Source organism: Dromiciops gliroides, chromosome 2 (genome assembly GCF_019393635.1).
Source record: "Dromiciops gliroides isolate mDroGli1 chromosome 2, mDroGli1.pri, whole genome shotgun sequence".
NCBI lineage: Eukaryota > Metazoa > Chordata > Mammalia > Microbiotheria > Microbiotheriidae > Dromiciops > Dromiciops gliroides.
This window is the reverse complement of record NC_057862.1, coordinates 146,962,015-146,981,025: the sequence shown is the minus strand read 5'-3', so window position 1 is coordinate 146,981,025 and position 19,011 is coordinate 146,962,015. Positions and strand designations below refer to the sequence as shown.

The following is a 19,011-nucleotide window of genomic DNA, read 5'->3' as shown; positions in this document are numbered from 1 at the left end:
CTAAGGTAGAAGCTGTGTGAATATAGAGAAAAGTACAGATGTGACGTGGAAATGAGAAAGACAAGACTTAGCAACTGATTAGGTAGAGGAGTTGAAGGAGAGGGAACAGTGTAGTATGGCATCAAGTTTGTGAACTTGGGTGACTGGGAGAATGGTGGTTTTATTTATGGAGAGTGGTAAAAATTTGAATGAGATGTGAGATGAGTTTTGTACATGTTGGGATTGAGATGCCTAAAGGTAGAAATATTCGTTGGGGTATTAGTAACACAAGAGTGGAACACTGAGGAGAGGTCAGTCCTAGATGTATAAATTTGTCAGTTGTTTACATTTATGTAATAATCCTATGGCACCTGGAGAGATCACCAGGGAACAGAGTATAGAGAGAAGAGAAAAGGCAGTATGAAGAGTGGATAGGGCACTAACTCTAACACATAACCATTTGTATGACCTTAGGCACCTCACTTAATACCTCCATGCTTCATTTTCCTTATCAGTACAATGAAGTAAAGACAGTGGACTTTAAGGACCCTTCTAGTTCTACATCTGTTATTCTGTGAACAGAAGAAAAACTATTTTGAGAGACGATTGTAGAAAAATGATCTGGAAAAGCACTGAAAGGAGTAAGGAATATACTAAATCCTCTCTTCTATTGGAGTAGACTTCACTGGAGTAGGTTAAAAAGGCATGTAGTGTCATCAGATATTGGCTTTCAATTAAAGTCATGAAGGAAGCAAAGAATCTTTGTTGAAAACTTGAATTTATGGATATCAGGGCAAGGTTTCCAAAGGGCATATGGAATATGCTAGCTGGTGGACAAATTGGACAAATTGGACAAATTGTGGGCCTGAAGAAGAGTGGTACTGATTAAAATAGGGATGGATAAAGATTTGGGAAGAGGTAGTATGGGCGTGTTCCTTATACCTAAAGACATGAGACTGGGTGACAGGAGTGGAGAATGAGTAAAATGGGAGATAAATTGTTCTGGTATTCTTGGGTTGAAGAACTAAAATAATGGAAGACTTTAGGGGCCAATTTATACAGAATTCAAAGTAAGAACATGCCTATATCCCTTTTAGGCTCCATTAATATATATAGACCATGTTACCAATATATGGGCTTCCTAGGCAAGAAAGTGTCTGAAAGATGTATAGGCATTGGCAGTTACATTTGGTCTTGCTTAGATTAACCATTTTAATTGCTCTTACTTCTTATCTTGCATTCTAAGAAGTGGTAATATGAGTCAAAAGTTAAAATGTTTTTTCTACCTACAACCATTCCAGTAATGACTTTTTAACAAAGTTGCAGAATATTGCCCCCTTTGTTACTTAGGGCATATGCAGGAAAAAAAGAGGTTTGTTTCAGAGCATATCTCTTGCTTAGAGTGATAAATCACATAGCCCTGGAGCTGGACCTCGGAGGCTATCCAATCCAACCCCTGAATTTTAGTTGAAGAAATGGAGACTCAGGGACGTTAAGTGACTTTTCCAGGGTCAAACGAGTAGTGAGGGTTCGATATAGGATGTGATTGCATCCAGGTTTCTTCTTGCAGAGGCAGTGCCCTGGCCCTTGTGACACAGTATCATTCTTTTCACTTCAACAAAATAAGTACCTACCTGATGTATTAAAAAACAACAACAAAAAATAATCCGTGCCCTCATTTATATTTTAAAACATGGGAAAAACATCACCAAGTTATTTCATAACTGAGAATGTTTGATAGATTATTTTTCTTCTCATTGGAATTTTTGATTTCTGCTTTTGTTTTGAAACTAATTTGCAGCACTGATAATTTGGATCATTCAGATAATACAGCTTCTGGAAGTGGACCTCCTTCCAGGAGTCGATCTGCAGTAACAAGGAGACACAAATTTGATTTAGCTGCTCGGACATTGCTGGCAAGAGCAGGTAATTCTATATTTAAACTATTCTGTTAGATTATTTAGTCTGGGCCCCTTAATTTTATTTATGAGACTGAAGCCCTGGATAGTTCAATGACTTGGTTATCACACAGATAGTAATTAGCTAGCAGAACTGTGATCCAGATCCAGTTCCTTTGACTCCATTCCAGTGCTCTTTCTAGCCCCAGCTTGCTGTCCCTTTGTGTCATTTATTTTTGAGTCTTTGTGGATAAAGCACTGTGCCAGGGTTAATGCCTAAGAGCTAGAAAGGACCTTAGAGATCATTCTGTCCAGTGTCCTTTTTTTATAGCTGATGAAACCAGGGCTCAGAGAACTGCAATGATTTGCTCAAGGTACTACTCTGGTAGATTCTTTAAAATCCAGCAGTCTGTCCCTCTGTCTCCCAAAGGTGTTTACAACATAGGTAGGAGGGGCAGCTAGGTGGCCCAGTGGATAGAGCACCAGCCCTGGAGTCAGGAGGACCTGAGTTCAAATCCAGCCTCAGACACTTAACACTTACTAGCTGTGTGACCCTGGGCAAGTCACTTAACCCCAATTGCCTCACCAACCCCCCCCCCAAAAAAAAAAACCCAGCATAGGTAGGAGACAGTACACACATTTTAAATAATGGCATTAACAAATGTTGGTTTAGTACCAGGAGTAAGAAAGAACAGGCAAACTGATAAGGGCTCAGAGGGCCAATATTGACTAGAGTAGTTATTTCTAGTTCTTATCTTTAAGACAGAATAGAAAATTTTGTATAGAACATATAATTATCTGGATGTTAAATATCACTTGAATGTAGAGAGAATATGCATAATTTTTTGAATAGTTATATTCTTACCTTTGTGGTCAACAGTCTTGTACACCAGCTAAGCCCCCATCTCACACCTTGTTTTAGTAGCAATTAAAATTGAATGAAATGTTCAGAATTATTTTGTATGCAAGTAAAATGTTTTTCTTTCTTTCTTTTTTTTTTTGTTCTGAGCGGGGTTATACCGTTCTGTACAAGCTCATAGGAATCAAAGTCGGAGAGAAGGAATTTCTTTGCAGCAAGACCCTGGTGCACTATATGACTTTAACTTGGATGAAGAATTGGAAATTGATTTAGATGATGAAGCAATGGAGGCAATGTTTGGACAAGATCTGACCAGTGATAATGATATTCTGGGAATGTGGATCCCAGAGGTATTGGATTGGCCTACCTGGGTGTGTGTGACTGCAGCTGGGGCTGCTTTGACTTACTTTTGTTGTGCTTAACTCTTCTTAACAGCTTATTGTCTAGTATCTGAAGTTAAAGTGTGAGTCTTTATGTTAGCTATCTTTAAAAAATTTGAATTCATTGCTTAGTTACTTTCATGACTGCAAACCAATAAGAAAAAACTGTGCAAAATGTCTTCTCTTTTTTTTATATGTGTTATTAGTTTGTAGCCCTATAATGAAGCATAGTATTTGAATTATTCTGTTCTAAACAAATTATAGTGCAGGAATCATCTTAGGAAGATTAGATGCTCCATGTAACAGTTTTTATGTTACTATGGCTATTGGAATTCACAATTATGTTTTATTCTGTCAATATAACCTTTCATCCATTCTAAGAAATAATATGTACTTAGAACTTGCCAATAAATTCTAAAAATTTTTTTTTTAATTTTAGTGGATCTAGATGTGAATAGAACAGAACATTACACTCCTCAATAGCATGAAAAATTCGTAGATTTACCGATTTCTTCTTGGGTTTCTTTATCCATTAAATCCTGCAGAGAAAAAAACAGTATTACATAAACAAATAGAATAAAATTTAATGATTCTACAAGAGACTGTGAGAAATCCAAATATAGAAATATTAGGCATTTTAAATTGGAAATGAGTTTCTTCTAAATTTGAGCCAACATTTGTGATGCCTGCTTGAGTTTTTGAAGTAGAGGTAGTTTTTCATTTTTATTATTGAGTGTTTCTTAGAAGGCTTAATGGTTTGCTAGTTAATTCTTTAGACCAACAGAGGATCAGAAACAACATTAGTGTGCTCTAAGAGATAAATTAATCATTCAGAAGAAATTGTTAATAGAGCACAGTTAAATTTAAAGCAAAATTTTCAGCTCATATAATGAGTACTGCATTATTTAAATGAGTGTGTTGTATCTCATTGTGAATACTTGCTTCCCCTCCTAGTAGTTTTAACTCATTCATGCTTTGTCATCATTTGAAGATCTATCCATGGCCTTACATAATTTTCCCTAGAGGATCCACATAATGCACTGACAGTCTTCCTTAAGACTTTTAATTTCCTAGACAATACTTTATCTGTTGGGTTGCCCTTCTGTTGTCCTTTGCTTTCACTTCATGACCAGTTCAGTTTCAAAGGGCTTAACTTTTATTGTTTGTCATTTATGTAACTTCTTGCATAGGGGCAGCTAGGTGATACAGTGGGTAGAGCACTGGCCCAGAAGTTGGGAGGAACTGAGTTCAAATCTCACCTCAGACACTTAATAATTCTGTGATCCTGGGCAAGTCACTTACACCTGATTGCCTTAAACATCCAGGGTCATCTCTAGTTGTCCTGATATATACCTTGCCACTGGACCCAGATGGCTATGGATGAGAGAGTAAGGTTGGTGACCTTGCACAGCCTTCCCTCACTTGAATCCAATTCACTGCAAGTTCTTCTGAAGCCATGGTGTTCTATTATTCACAAGTATATAATCTCTGGGAGAATAGGAATAGGCTACATTTTTATTAGTATAGAAAACTCCCTTAACCAAAGCCTGTTAGTAACTTCTCTGCAATTCTTAGTCATAAGAACATATTGATATTAAATAAATAAGCACAAAAGTGAAGCGAGTTGGCCAAAGTTGTGCAAAGAGGATGTAGCAAAGCCAGAATCTAACTTGGTGCTCCAACCCAGGACCCAGTGCCCTTCCAACTGAACCATGTTGGTCTCAAGGCATCTTCTAAGGCTGTTAATTCTCTAATCCTGGACATAGCTTTTCTTAATGTACCCTTGCATGAATTCTTTGGCTGCTATCTCAGACTTCTGATTTATTAAAGTTGTAATCTGTTAAAATTCTCTAATCTTTATTTAGACAAACTTCTGCCTATCCATGTTTATCCTATCTTATACTTGTGAAGTTGGTTGTTTGAATTCTAATGTAAGACTTCAAGTTGATCCCTGTTGAATTTCATCTTATTACCTTCAGCCCCATGCTCAAGTCTGTCAGGATCTTTTCAGTGCCTAAATCTATCGTTTCTTTTGTCAGATATCCCTCTAGCTTCATGTCAGCTGCAAATTTTCTAAGTATTACATTTTTGCATTTATGAAAGTCAATTCAGTGGACTGCCTGTCCAAATAGATATAAGAAGCCTAGATTTAGAGTTGTAAAGATTTATTCAGAGATGTTTTTGTTCAGCTTCACCATTTTAGAACTTAGGAAAGTGAGAACCAGAGAAGTGAATGATTCTTGTCCAAGGCCACACAATTCAGAGATCCAGCATTTGAACCTAGGTCATTTGGTTTTGGATCTGTTTCTCTTTCTATTATATTAAAGAGTGTGGGAAGTATGCATTTTTCTTCTCCAACAGTTTACTAGGCTGATCTCCTTTGAATGTTCATGAATTTCCAGGCCCTGTGAACTGGGTAGTTTTTATTAGAATTGTGTACCTTTAATGCCACATTTTATACTATAATTATAGCATCAAATTTCATAGCACAAAATGTAAATAATTTAGTATAAAAATAATTTTACACAGCATGTTTGCGAGTCTGAAGACAGAGAAGAAGTGGTGGTGTGTGAGCTGTGTGAGTCCAGTGTTGTCAGCTTCAATCAGCATATGAAAAGAAACCACCCTGGTTGTGGCCGGAGTGCCAACCGGCAGGGCTATCGGAGTAATGGTTCTTACGTTGATGGATGGTTCGGTGGTGAATGTGGAAGTGGGAATCCATATTACCTCTTGTGTGGCAGCTGCAGAGAGAAATATTTGGCTCTGAAGACTAAATCTAAGACATCAACTTCTGAGAGGTAGGAAATTGTTATTTTCAAATATATCTGGAAAAAGGGCAAGGAGATGCTCTTTGTATAGTTCTTGCTAGGTCTTTGAAGAGGAAGCATTTTGTTTTTCTTATTTTCTTCTGACAGCTTATTAGCTTAATGTCCTGTATTTAGTAGACACTTTAAATGATCTTTAAGTAAATTGAATGATTGCTTACCAGGGTTTGGTATGGGAAAGAGGGAGAGTTTATCATATTCCTAGATGAATATGAAAGTGGAAATCTAGAAGTACTGACTGTTGGGGATATGGTTCTCATTACACTACTGTCTCTTTTGGGAATCTTCTGAGAGGCAAACAGGTGGGATGGGAGGATCTAGAAGGGGTTGGTAACATTGATTCCAAGGAATCTAATGAGCTCAGACTTTGAGATCTATCATTCAGTTGTTATAGGCTAGCTGAGCTGGGACGGCCCTAACTTGAGTGCTTAGATCATTTACTGACATCAGTAATTTGTACTTAGTGCCAGTTTTTCAACCAACCATTTAAGATGATTTTAAGATAACACAGTTGATAAAAATAAAAATGTTTTATAGCTTTTATTTAAATGAGCTTATTTAAACTAAATTGGTTTTGGTGGAATAAGTTGCCATAAGCAGTATTTTTAATTTAGTTAAGTCAGTTTATTGGGAAATTTTAGGGGGTTGTCACTCTTAAGCTTTTTTTCTTTTCCTTTTTTTAATGAACATTTTTTATTTAAAGTTTTGAGTTCCAAATTCTATCTGTCCTTTCCTCCCTCCCCCCTTCCCCAGGCAACAAACAATCAGATATGGGTTATACATGTATGATTATGTAAAATATTACCATATTTGTCATTTTGTACAAGAAAATTTGATTAAAAGAAAGTAAGAAAGTGAAAAATAGCATGCTTCAGTCCGTCTTCATTCAAAGTCACTTCTTTGTTTGGAGGTGGCTAGTATGTTTCATCAATAGTCCTTTGGGATTGTATTGGATCATTGTATTCCTGAGAATAGCTAAGTCATTCACAGTTCTTCATCAAACAATATTGCTGTCTCTGTGCACAATGTTCTCTTGGTTCTGTTCACTTCATTATACATCAGTTCCTTTAAGTCTTTCCAGGCCTTTCTGAAATCATCCTGCTTCTCATTTCTTATAACACAATAATATTCTATTACAATCATATACCACAGTTTGTTTAGCCATTCCCCAATTTTTTGATATCCCTTTGATGTCCAATTCTTAGCCACCACAAAAAGAGCTGCTATAAATATTTTTGCACAAATAGGTCTTTTTCTCTTATTTAGGATGTTTTTGGGATATAGACCTAGTAGTGGTATTATTAGATCAAAGGTATGTACAGTTTTATAGCCCTTTAGTCATAGTTCCAAATGACACTACAGAATTGTTGGATCAGTTCACAACTCCACATACAGTGGATTAACATCCCACTTTTCTCACATCCCCTCCAACATTTTCCTTTTTTGTTACATTTGCCACTCTGATAGGCGTTAGTTCTTTTAATTTGCATTTCTCTGATCAGTAGTGATTTAGAGCATTTTTATATGACTATAGATAGCTTTGATTTATTTTCCGAAGACTGCCTGTTCATATGCTTTAACCATTTATCAATTGGGGAATGACTTGTATTTTTATAAATTTCACTTAGTTCTCTGTATATTTGAGAAATGAGGCCTTTATCAGAGATATTTGTTTCAAAAATTCTTTGCCACTTTTCTGCTTTCCTTATAATTTTGGTTGCATTGGTTTTGTCTGTGCAAAAGCTTTTTACTTTTATGTAATCAAAATGATCTCTTTTATATTTTGTAATGCTCTCTATATCTTCTTTAGTCCTAAATTCGTCCCCTGTCTATAAATCTGACAGATCAGTTATTTCCTGTTCTCTTAATTTGCTTATAATATCACCCTTTATGTGTAAACCATATACCCATTTTGACCTTATTTTGGTATGTGGTGTAAGATGTTAGTCTATACCTAGTTTTTGTCATACTATTTTTCAGTGTTCTCAGCAATTATTGTCAAATAATGAGTTTTGTACCCAAAGCTTGGATCGTATACTAGATTACTGTGGACATTTACTATCGGCTTTTTTTTCTTAATATTATTTTATTTTCATTGATACCTTTTTCTTTTTATATTACTTCCATTTCCAAGTATATCCTTTCTTCCTCCCCTATAACGTGACTCATCTTGTAAGGAAGAGGGGGGGGGTGTGAGGGAGAGAAGTGATTGAAAAAAGACTAACCAACACATCAACTGTATCTTAAAATCCATATAATACTTGATACTCATAGTCCTCACAACTTTGCAGTGACAAGAGGAAAGTGAATTTTCTAAACTTTTCCCTAGGGCAGAGATAATTATAATCACTTAGCTTTCAGTTTAAAATTTTTTGTTCTTTATTTTTATATTGTTCTTGCTGTGTACATTGTTTCCCAGGTCCTCCTTACATCACTAGCTACCGGTTTATATCAATCCTCCCATGTTTCTCTGAATTCTTTATGTTTGTGGTTTCTTATGATACAATGCTATTCCCTTATATTTATATACCACTATTTGTTGATCCATTCTCCAGTGAATGGGCAGCTACTTGTTTCCAATTCCTTGCTGCCACAAAAAAAGTGATGTTATGGATATTTTGGTGTACATAGGACCTTTCTTTCATGATCTCCTTGAGTGTGTATATGTCTAGCAAGGGCATCTGTGGATCAAAAAGTAGGGAAAGTTTTAGTTATTATTTTAGTATAATTCCTGATTATTTTCCAGAAAGGTTGGACCAGTTCACAACTCTCTTAGCAACAAACATTTATTTTATTTTCCAGTTACATATAAGGGTAGTTTTCAACATTCATTTTCATAAGATTTAGAGTTTCAAATTTTTTCCTCCCCCCTCCACAAGATCACAACCAGATTGTATATGTACAATACACAAGTGTTCTTTTTATCAGTTCTTTCTATAGGGGTGCATAGTAAGCTTCATCATTAGTTCCTTGGGATTGTATTGGATCATTGCACTGCTGAGAGTAGTTAAGTCATTCACAATTGCTCATTGAATAATATTGCTGTCACTATGCACAATGTCCTCCCAGCTCTGCTCACTTCACTATACATCGATGTTCATTAGTCTTTCCAGGTTTTTCAGAGATCATCCTGTTTGTCATTTCCTGTAGCACAAGACCATTCCACTACAATCATATAGCACAGCTTTTTCCATCATTCCTCAATTGATGGATATTCCCTTGATTCTCAATTCTTAGCCTCCACCAAGAGTTGCTATAAATATTTTTTGTACAATTTTTCCCCCTTTTCTCTTTTTCATGATTACTATTGTTAACTGTTTCCCTTCCATCCTATTCCCTTCCCTATGATATTTATTCTATTATCCATCTTCTTTCATCCTATCACTCTTTGAAAGGGATTTGCTTCTGTCTGTCCCCTCCCCCACTCTGCCCTTTCTTCTTTTGCCCTTCTCTCTTTATTCCCTTCCCTTCCTATTTTCCTGTAGGGTTATAGAGATCATTCCACCCAATTGAGTGTGTACATTAATCCCTCCTTGAGCAAATTCTAATGATATTGAGGTCTTTGAGCCATTTCTGATGAGTGTTAGACTCATTTACTGCCCAGATTAAACAGATTACTCCACCCAGTTGTGTCTGTTAGTCCCTTCTTGAGGCAGCTCTGATGAATTTAAGGTCTTTGAGCCTTTTCTGATGAGTGTAAAATTCATTTACTGCCCTGCTCCTCTCCCATCTCTTCCCCACTCCATAAGCCCCTTCCTGCTTCTTTCATGTGGGACTTCACCTCTGCCCCTCCCCTTCCCCCTCCCCCAGTGAATTCCCCTCACCCCTCATTCCAACCCCAAAGATGTCATCACCTAGTTAAATGACACAGTGGACAAAGCATCACCCCTGGACCCAGGGGGATCCCAGCCAAAACCTGGCCTCAGACAGAAGACAGTTGCCCACTGTACGACCCCAGCTCCAATTTTTTATGGTTCTCTAGGGTCTTGTATTTGAAAGTCAAATTTGCCATTCAGTTCAGGTCTTTTCATCACAAATATCTGAAAGCCTTCTTTTTCATTAAAGTCCCATTTTTTTCCCCCCGCTGAAAGATAATGCTGAGTTTTGCTGGGTAGGTTATTCTTCCTTGTAATCCCTTTTCCTTTGCCCTCTGGAATATCATATTCCATGTCCTCCGGTCCTTTAATGTAAAAGCTGCTGGATCTTGTGCTATCCTGACTGGAGGCTCCACAGTACTTGAATTCTTTCCTTTTGGCAGCTTGCAATATTTTCTCCTTGACCTGAAAGCTCTGGAATTTGGCTATAATATTCCTAGGAGTTTTCCTTTGGGGACTCCCTTTCTGGAGGTGATCAGTGGATTCTTTCAATTTCTATCTTAGCTTCTTCTTCTAGAATTTCAGGACAGTTTTCCCTGAGAATATCTTGGAAGATGGTGTCTAAGCTCTTTCCTTGATCATGGTTTTCAGGTAGACCAATAGTTTTCAAATTATCTCTCCTGGACCTATTTTCCAGGTCAGCAGTTTTTCCCAGAAGATATTTCACATTTCCCTCTATTTTTTTATTCATTTGGATTTGGTTTCTCATAAAGTTCACTGGCTTCCATTTGCTCAATCCTAATTCTTAGGCAATTATTTTCATCAGAGAGCTTTTGTACCTCCTTTTCCATTTGGCCAATTTGACTTTTCAAGCTGTTGACTTTTTTCTCATGTCTTTCCTGCATCCCCCTCATTTCTCTTTCCATTTTTTCCTCTACCTCTCTAACTTTATCTTCAAAGTCCTTTTTGAGCACCTCTATGGCCTGAGACCAATTCATATTTTTCTTGGAAGCTTTAGATATGGGGGCCCTGTTGTTGACATCTTCCTCTGAGGGTGCCCCTTGGTCTTCCTTGTTACTGAAGAAACTTTCTATGGTCCTCACCTTTCTCTGTCGGCTCATCTTGCCTTTCTTTTACTTGACTTTTAGCTCCTTAAAGTGGGGCACTGTTTCCAGGCTGCAGTATCCCAAGCTTAAGAAGTCCCAGGTGGTATGATTTAAGGAGAATCAGGTTCTTCACTCGCCCAGCCTGTTCCCTGGTCCTTAGATGACCCCAGACCAACTTGCTAATCAACCAGCTTTGTGTGTTGTGGTTGTTAGCTCTGATGAGCCTGTGCCCCTCCCCAACCTGGGCCACTGCTACTCAAGCCTACCTCCTGTTTCTCAGCAGGGGTGTAAAATCCAAGTTCTGCCTCAGCACCAGCATAAACCCCTGTGGTCTCCTCCAGGGGAGCCCAGGGCTCAGCCCACTCACCAGACTATGAGCTTAGTTCCAGACACTGGTACTTCAGCTAATTCAGAGGCTCTGGGGGTCTGCTTCTCTGGTGAGGCCTTCCTGGGACTGGATCTGTGTCAGGGTGACTGTGGGGTTGGGCCCGACTCCTGTATCAGCACAGCAGCTCCCTCCTTCCGACCTTCCAAGCCGTTTTTGGTTAGAAGATGATTTCAGCACATTCTTGTGAGTTTTGCTGCTCTGGGCATTTTCCTATGGCGTTATTTGGATGTTTTTTGGAGTGATCATGTTATAAGTTCGGGAGCTCACTGCCTTTCCTCTGCCATCTTGGCTCCTTCCCAGAAGTTCCTTTAACAAGCTTTTCCTTCTGCAGGTCCCAGTTCACAACTCTAATCATAACTAATTTTTATTGTTATCTTTACCAATTTGTTGGTTGTGAGGTGAAATCTCAGAGTTATTTTGATTTGCATTTCTTTTATTACTGATTGGGAGCTGTATTTCATATGGTTCTTTTTTAAAAAAACACAAAATTTCATTGATATCTTTTATTCTTACATCACCTACATTTCTTACTGTATTCCTTAGAACCCCTCCCAAAGAACAACCTGTTAGAAAAAGCCCCATGAAATTAACCCCTCCTCCCAAAAAAAGCTTGAAGTTCTATGCATCTATTGCTCTACATATTTGATTCTCTATCTGTGCTGTGAAGCAGTGGGGGGAGGTATCTTCGCATATCTCTTGTTTGAAATAAAGATTGGTGATTATATAATCTCACAGCATTGAGTTTAAATTGTTTTCTTGCTCATTCATCTGTATTGTTCTACTTGTTAAATGTATTGTTTTCCTGTTTTTACCTTACTTTACTTTGCATCAGTTTATGTAATTTTTTCCATGCGTCTCTGTATTTGTCATGTTCATTCTTTCCTACTGCATGATAATATTCCATTATTTTCATATACGACAATTTGTTTAGCTATTCCCTATGAGCATTAATTTGTTTCCAGGTCTTTACTACCACAAAAAAAATGCTGCTACAAATATTTTGATGTATATATACCCTTTCTTTTTGTCACTGATCTACTTGGGGTATCTGCCTATCAGTGAAATCTCTGTGTCAAACGGTATGTTTATGCCTTTTCTTTCCATAATTCCAAACTTTCCAGAATGTTTATACCAATTTACAGCTTCAACAGTGCATTAGTTTGCTCATCTTTCCATTATCTCCACAACTTTTTGCTGAATGTGAGTTGAACATCAGTGCTTTTATGTGATTCTTATTAGTTTAAAATCTTTCAAAAATTGCCCACTTCTTTGACCATTTATCCATTGGAACATAACATCAACTATATGTAACTTTCGTTGGTAAATAAAATAGTTTATTGAGACTCTCAAACATCAACTATATGTAACTTTCATTGGTAAATAAAATAGTTTATTGAGACTCTCAGTTATTAAAGTCAAATGAAAATTTCTAAGATCATTTTCTATTTAAATTTCAGTTAATGGTTACACAGAAGCCTATATAAAATTTGTCATGAATTTGGTTTTAGATTCACATGTGCTTGCTTACTCTAAATTTTTTTATTGTTTTTATTATATAAGGAACAGAACATTGATCTTTATTTTTCTATTTTGCATAGTTTTAAATTACTCCTTAAAATGTTTTAGTGATTTAACTTGCATTTTGATTATTAGCTATGTTTTATGTACAAAAATAAAATGTTTTTGTTTTTGGTACAGGTATAAGGGACAGGCTCCGGATTTAATTGGCAAACAGGACAGCGTGTATGAAGGTAGTTGTTTTGAGAGCTCTATTTCATTAGTCGTCCATAGTTTATGGTATAAACATGAAGGAACTTTTCCTTAGCTATTAAGATTTCCGTATTTTAAAAATTTCCATTTATATTTTAAAATTTAACTTACCTAACAAATGAAAAGGTAGTAAGTATATTGGGGGGAAAACCACTTAAATGGAAAAATCTCAGTTCTACTATCGCCATTGTTACTGATTTGTTTCCATGTGAAAAACACTCATCACTACTTGATTTCTTTGCCAATATATAAAATATTTTAAATATGTACTTATACACACACACACACACACATATATAAGTGTGTATACAGTCTTGAGCATGTATGTATCCAGTGTGTGTATTATAGTTGTAATCAGCGAGAAACATGTAGAACTTCTCAGTGCAAAAGTCAAGATATAATGATGAATAATTTTTGAAAGCTAGGTGGCACAGTGGATTGGAGTTAGGAAAACTTCTCTTCCTGAGTTCAAATCTGGCCCCAGACACTTACTAGCTATGTGACCCTGAATTAGTTACTTAACCCTGTTAGCCTCAGTTCCTCATCTGTAAAATGAGCTGAAGAAGGAAATACAAAACCGCTCCAGGGGTCGTGACAAAATGGACCCAATTGGACAACAATGGCAGTTTTTGGAAGCAACAGTCATTCTGTAAATCCTGTATAAGAGGATTTTAAAAGTTTTTTAGTAGAGTAAAAAAAAAATCACAAAATTTTTATATTAAATCATATACATTTGAGTATAAGAGAACCTCCAAACATTTACTCAGAGCTTATTTTTATTTACTTAATCTTACCTTTGATCATGCATTAGGTATCTGGTTTTAGTCCATACAAGATTACAAGGCATGAATGGTTGATTGCTTTTGCAGGCTGACAATCAGGGAAAGTCATGTTTTGTAGTTTAATAGGCAAGAGACAGAAAAACAAAAGCAAAGCCATAAACTCAAACAGAAGTGAATAGTTCGTGGTCACCATCTGAATTGTTGCTGTCTGTAATGTGGCTAAAATTCTAGCTAGTCTGTCTAAAAATCTAATGAGTGGTCGCCAATAAATTAGAAGCTTTACCAAGAGTTTAGACTTTTAAGCATTTATTAGGAAGCATAAGAATTTGGTGAGGAGAGAGAAAGAGGCCAAGATGCCTATATCTATCTATCTCAGGGAGCCAGCATTTCTAGCTCCACTCCCCACGAGGTCCTGCCAAAAGAGAGAGCAAGAGTGAGCGAGCCTCACCCCTTCTTCACCCCACAAGCCTCCTGTAACAGGGAAACAGCCTGTCCCCACACACACAGCTCCAAGCTAATTGGCTGGTAGCTTTCATCGACAGTACCCACAAACAAACGTCACTTCTTGATGCCAAGGAACTGACTTTCCAAGCCACATGGCTTGCCCTCAGATGCCTTCTCCTCATGGTGGAGCTTTTCTGCAGTATCTCTCTAGCAGGAGGCGTCAATCCAATTCTCACAAGAAGCCTGTGTATGTTTTAATATAGGGACTTCTACTTTTAAAATACTAATAACACCTGAAGGCATTGTGTTGCATAACAGAATGACTTGTCATAGGATTTAGATATGGAGAAGACTCAGGTCATCTCTTCTAATCTTTTCCTGTTAAAGAAGAGACACCTGAAGCCCTGGAAGGGGAAGTGATAGGCAGTGAGTAGTAGAGCAATCTCACATTTGTCAGCAAGCCTGTGGGCCTTACTGTCCATATGCAGTATCCCTGTGTTTGTTCATTATGCTTTCCTGGGGTCATGAAGAGTGTGTTAAATCTATTCACTATTTTTTGTTTATAAATTCAAGAAAGCTTTGTGGGGGCAGCTAGGTAGCGCAGTGGATAGAGCACCAGCCCTGGAGTCAAGGAGTAACTGAGTTCAAATCTGGCCTCAGACACTTAACACTTATTAGCTGTGTGACCCTGGGCAAGTCACTTAACCCCAATTGCCTCACTAAAAAAAAAAAAGAAAGAAAGAAAGCTTTGTGAATCAAGTTCAAGGCATTTCATTCTTTTCTAAAAAAATGTTAAGTAATTGATCAGGGCAGTTGGTGGCACAGTATAAAGTAGGGGCCCTGGATTCAGGAGGACCTGAGTTCAAATCCAGCCTCAGGCACTTGACACTTACTAGCTGTGTGACCCTGGGCAAGTCACTTAACCTTCATTGCCCCGAACCCCCCCTCCCCAATCCCCCCCCCCAAAAGAAGTAATTGATCAGTGAGAGAAACAGTTATTTGAAAAGTTTACTTTTGTGAAACAGTATATTCCTTAGCAGTGCTAGCACTTCTATGGTCCATGCTGTGTCCCATACCAGTAATTCTTAAATTATTTGTAACATTAGCTCCCCTATGTGAAATTTATTTTCATTGGTTTAACTATAGTTGTGTTCATGTAATTAATCCCATTACATTCTCCCTTGCTTCAGAGCAATATGTAGGATTATCACCATGAGATAGCACCCTTCTTGTTCATTCTGGTAATATTTCTTTTAGTGAATATAGTTTTGAAAATCTGGATCTGTCATCTGTCACATATAATCTAACTATGCCAATATTATTTATTATTCACTTAAATTATAGAAGACTGGGACATGCTGGATGTTGATGAGGATGACAAACTTACTGGTGAAGAAGAATTTGAATTGCTTGCTGGACCATTAGGTTTAAATGACCGTCGTATCGTACCAGAGCCAGTTCAGTTCCCTGATAGTGATCCACTTGGTGCATCTGTGGCAATGGTTACTGCCACCAACAGTATGGAAGAGACTCTGATGCAAATAGGTACACTTAAATGTGCTGGTGCTGATTGTTCTTTCTTGGAGAAACAAATGCTCACGGGATTTCAATATAGTAGCAGTAACTTTTTTTGGTTTTCCTAAATCAGAGGCCCCAGTAGTGTTCTATCCCAGTCAGCAACATTTTAGTGTACAAGAACTTGATCCCCTCCACCCTGCCCAGGGCAGTAGAGGATGAAAATGGACCAATTATCATATTGCCTTTCTAATTTATGTTTGGGTGTAGGACACATAGGAGACATGGACAAAAAAAAAAAAGGTTAATTGAAATAAACATGTAAAAAACTAGATTAAATCCCATTTTAAAGAAAAACTATGTACTGGACATTACTAAGCCCTTCCATTAGTCCATTTCAAGTGGTATTGAATAGAACATGATTTCAAGAGTTAAGATTGAAAATGCATTTTGGGGGGGCAGCTAGGTGGCGCAGTGGATAAAGCACCGGCCCTGGATTCAGGAGGACCTGAGTTCAAATCCAGCCTCAGACACTTGACACTTACTAGCTGTGTGACCCTGGGCAAGTCACTTAACCCCCATTGCCCCACCAAAAAAAAAAAAAAAGGATTTTTGACCTGCTTGGGCTATCTCTTGTGCCTAGAATACATTGCTCACTCATCTTGGACTTATTTCAAGAATTGGCTCAAATGCAACCTCCTAAACAAGGCCTTTCTTGACCCCCTTAGTTGCCAGTTCTCTCCCCCCTAGAAATTATTTTGTACTAACCTTGATTTTTTTAAAGTTATCTTTCTTGTATATATGTTATTTCTCTTTAATAGAATGGGTTCTGTGAGAGCAGGGGCTATTTCATTATCAGCTTTTTTATCTTTAGCACCTAGCAAAGTGTCTGTCACATTATAGGTACTTAATAAAGCCTCGTCCATTAAATAAATAAGTTGCTATTTCCCCTTTGTATAAAAATCTGTCCTGAGCTGGAGGACCAAAACATGCTTTAATTATAACATCTGATGCTAATATAGCAGGGAAAAGCCAAAGTCATTTTCTTGCTTGCTTATTCAGAAATAACCAGAGTTTTGTGTTCTACAGGTTGCCATGGCTCTGTAGAAAAAAGTTCTTCAGGTAGAATCACATTAGGAGAGCAAGCTGCTGCTCTGGCGAATCCACACGATCGTGTAATGGCTTTGAGAAGAGTCACTGCAGCAGCGCAAGTTCTTCTAGCACGGACGATGGTCATGAGGGCACTTTCCCTGCTTTCTGTCAGGTGACTTATCAGTTTCTATATCTTGTTATGCTATTTAACTTTATCTGTGAATTTTCATTGGTATAGTTTGAGTTCATGGGTAATTTAAAACTTTAAAGTATGGAATGTAGCCATTCCACTAGGGGATACAACATTTAAATTCATAATTTACCTATAAATTCATCTACTACTATTACAGTCAAGGTACATAAGTTCGTATTATAGGATAGAACATAATTTACACTGGTAAACATACACATATGCACTATTTTTAATTTAGTTAAATTAGTTTATTGGTAAAAAATCTCAGACAGGTTATTGATTAAATAAGCCACTGCTTGATTGAAGCATCTCAGAGATTTAAGTTAACATGGTTCATGTAGTGGCCCTTTATTGTCATACTATATTGACAAACTAGTGGGGGAGAAAAGAGAGTTACAAATAGTGAAAATACTTACAAGGCAAGAAATACAGTAATTAAATAAACTGAAGATTAGTTGAAGTAAATCAAAATAAAACAAGGTAATGATTAAAAAAATTCATGTCTTGTGCTAATGACAACATGCTTGTGCAGCTTTTATTTTTATTGGTACCTATAATGAATATAATATGGGTTTCCAAATTATTTCTTATAAATCTATCTTATTTTTCCTCTAAAGTATTTTTCTTTTCTTAACAGTGGTTCCAGTTGTAGTCTTGCTGCTGGCCTTGAGTCCTTGGGTTTAACAGATATCCGTACTCTGGTTCGATTAATGTGCTTAGCTGCAGCAGGGAGAGCTGGCCTCTCTACAAGTCCTTCCTCTATGGCTTCTTCTTCAGAACGTTCTCGAGGAGTTCACAGCAAGACCAACAAGCCAATATCATGTCTAGCCTATTTAAGCACAGCTGTGGGCTGTCTGGCATCCAATACCCCTAGTGCTGCAAAACTGCTGGTCCAGTTGTGTACACAGGTAGATGGATTTCATCCATGCTAATCTGTTTGCTTCTTACCTCCTCCCACTCCCAGTTTTCCCTCTCTACTCTTTTTGTCCTAGCCCAGCATTGCTCTTGAAAATCATTGAATAGGAAATTATCTTTTGTCCTAATTTGTAAAAAAAAAATTTGAAAAATGTTGTCTTGATTGTCTCCTTAGAACTTGATTTCTGCTGCAACAGGTGTTAATTTAACTACAGTTGATGATCCAATTCAGCTCAAGTTTCTGCCCAGCTTTCTCCGAGGAATTGCTGAAGAAAACAAGCTTGTGACTTCTCCCAACTTTGTAGTAACTCAGGCTCTTGTGGCATTATTGGCAGACAAAGGAGCTAAACTGAGGCCTAACTATGATAAAGCAGAAATTGAAAAGAAAGGTAGGCTTATATTATATTATATGTTGTTCAATCATTTTAATTCATGACAAAGTATATATTTTTTACATGTTTTGTCCACCTATTTCATTGTAAAATCTGTATTTTTGCATATTTTGTATTATACACTTAGGAAATTTTGTGTGTATGGGGGGGATAGGATGCATAAAACAAATGTCTGAGTCTATATATGTTTGTGCAAGGAATATTAGAAGATAAAGCCATGCTTTTAAATGAATCAATTTATTGCTGAAGCTAATTTGAGTTATAGTTTTTTTCTGCATAATTGTATTTGGAAAAATAAAGTATTGTTTTTCTCTTTATATTTAATTGGCCTAATGTAAAACTTGGAAATACTTTAAAATTCTTTATATCAAACTTTTTATCTTCTTAGTCCTCCCTAATCCATTTTCAGGTCTAGGTGTTAGTAATACTTTTTGAACAAGAAAAATGTGCTTTTACAACCTGACTTCCCAGTTCCCCAGTGGGTCGATGGGATAATTTTGGAGTAGCAAAAGTTAAGCCCAGCTTAATCTTAGTACATAGTGCTTCCAGCTCTGATGATCTCTATCTGTATTTTGCTCAGGGTAAAGACTTAAGTGTATTTAATATGGAGTGTGAAAATTTAATGACTCCATTTTAGTGAAACTATCTCTTGTAAGAA

At 37.1% G+C, this 19,011-nt stretch overlaps 1 protein-coding gene across 1 annotated transcript in view; it reads left to right on the top strand.

The window, feature by feature from the left end:
* Positions 1–19,011, top strand: part of HERC1 (HECT and RLD domain containing E3 ubiquitin protein ligase family member 1) — a 219,291-nt gene that overhangs the window by 145,851 nt on the left and 54,429 nt on the right. Inside the window, 8 exon segments of the mRNA XM_043980938.1 lie at positions 1,781–1,905; positions 2,887–3,107; positions 5,646–5,914; positions 12,949–13,001; positions 15,591–15,791; positions 16,851–17,025; positions 17,684–17,954; positions 18,137–18,350. Of these exon segments, the coding sequence (XP_043836873.1) occupies positions 1,781–1,905; positions 2,887–3,107; positions 5,646–5,914; positions 12,949–13,001; positions 15,591–15,791; positions 16,851–17,025; positions 17,684–17,954; positions 18,137–18,350 (1,529 nt within the window).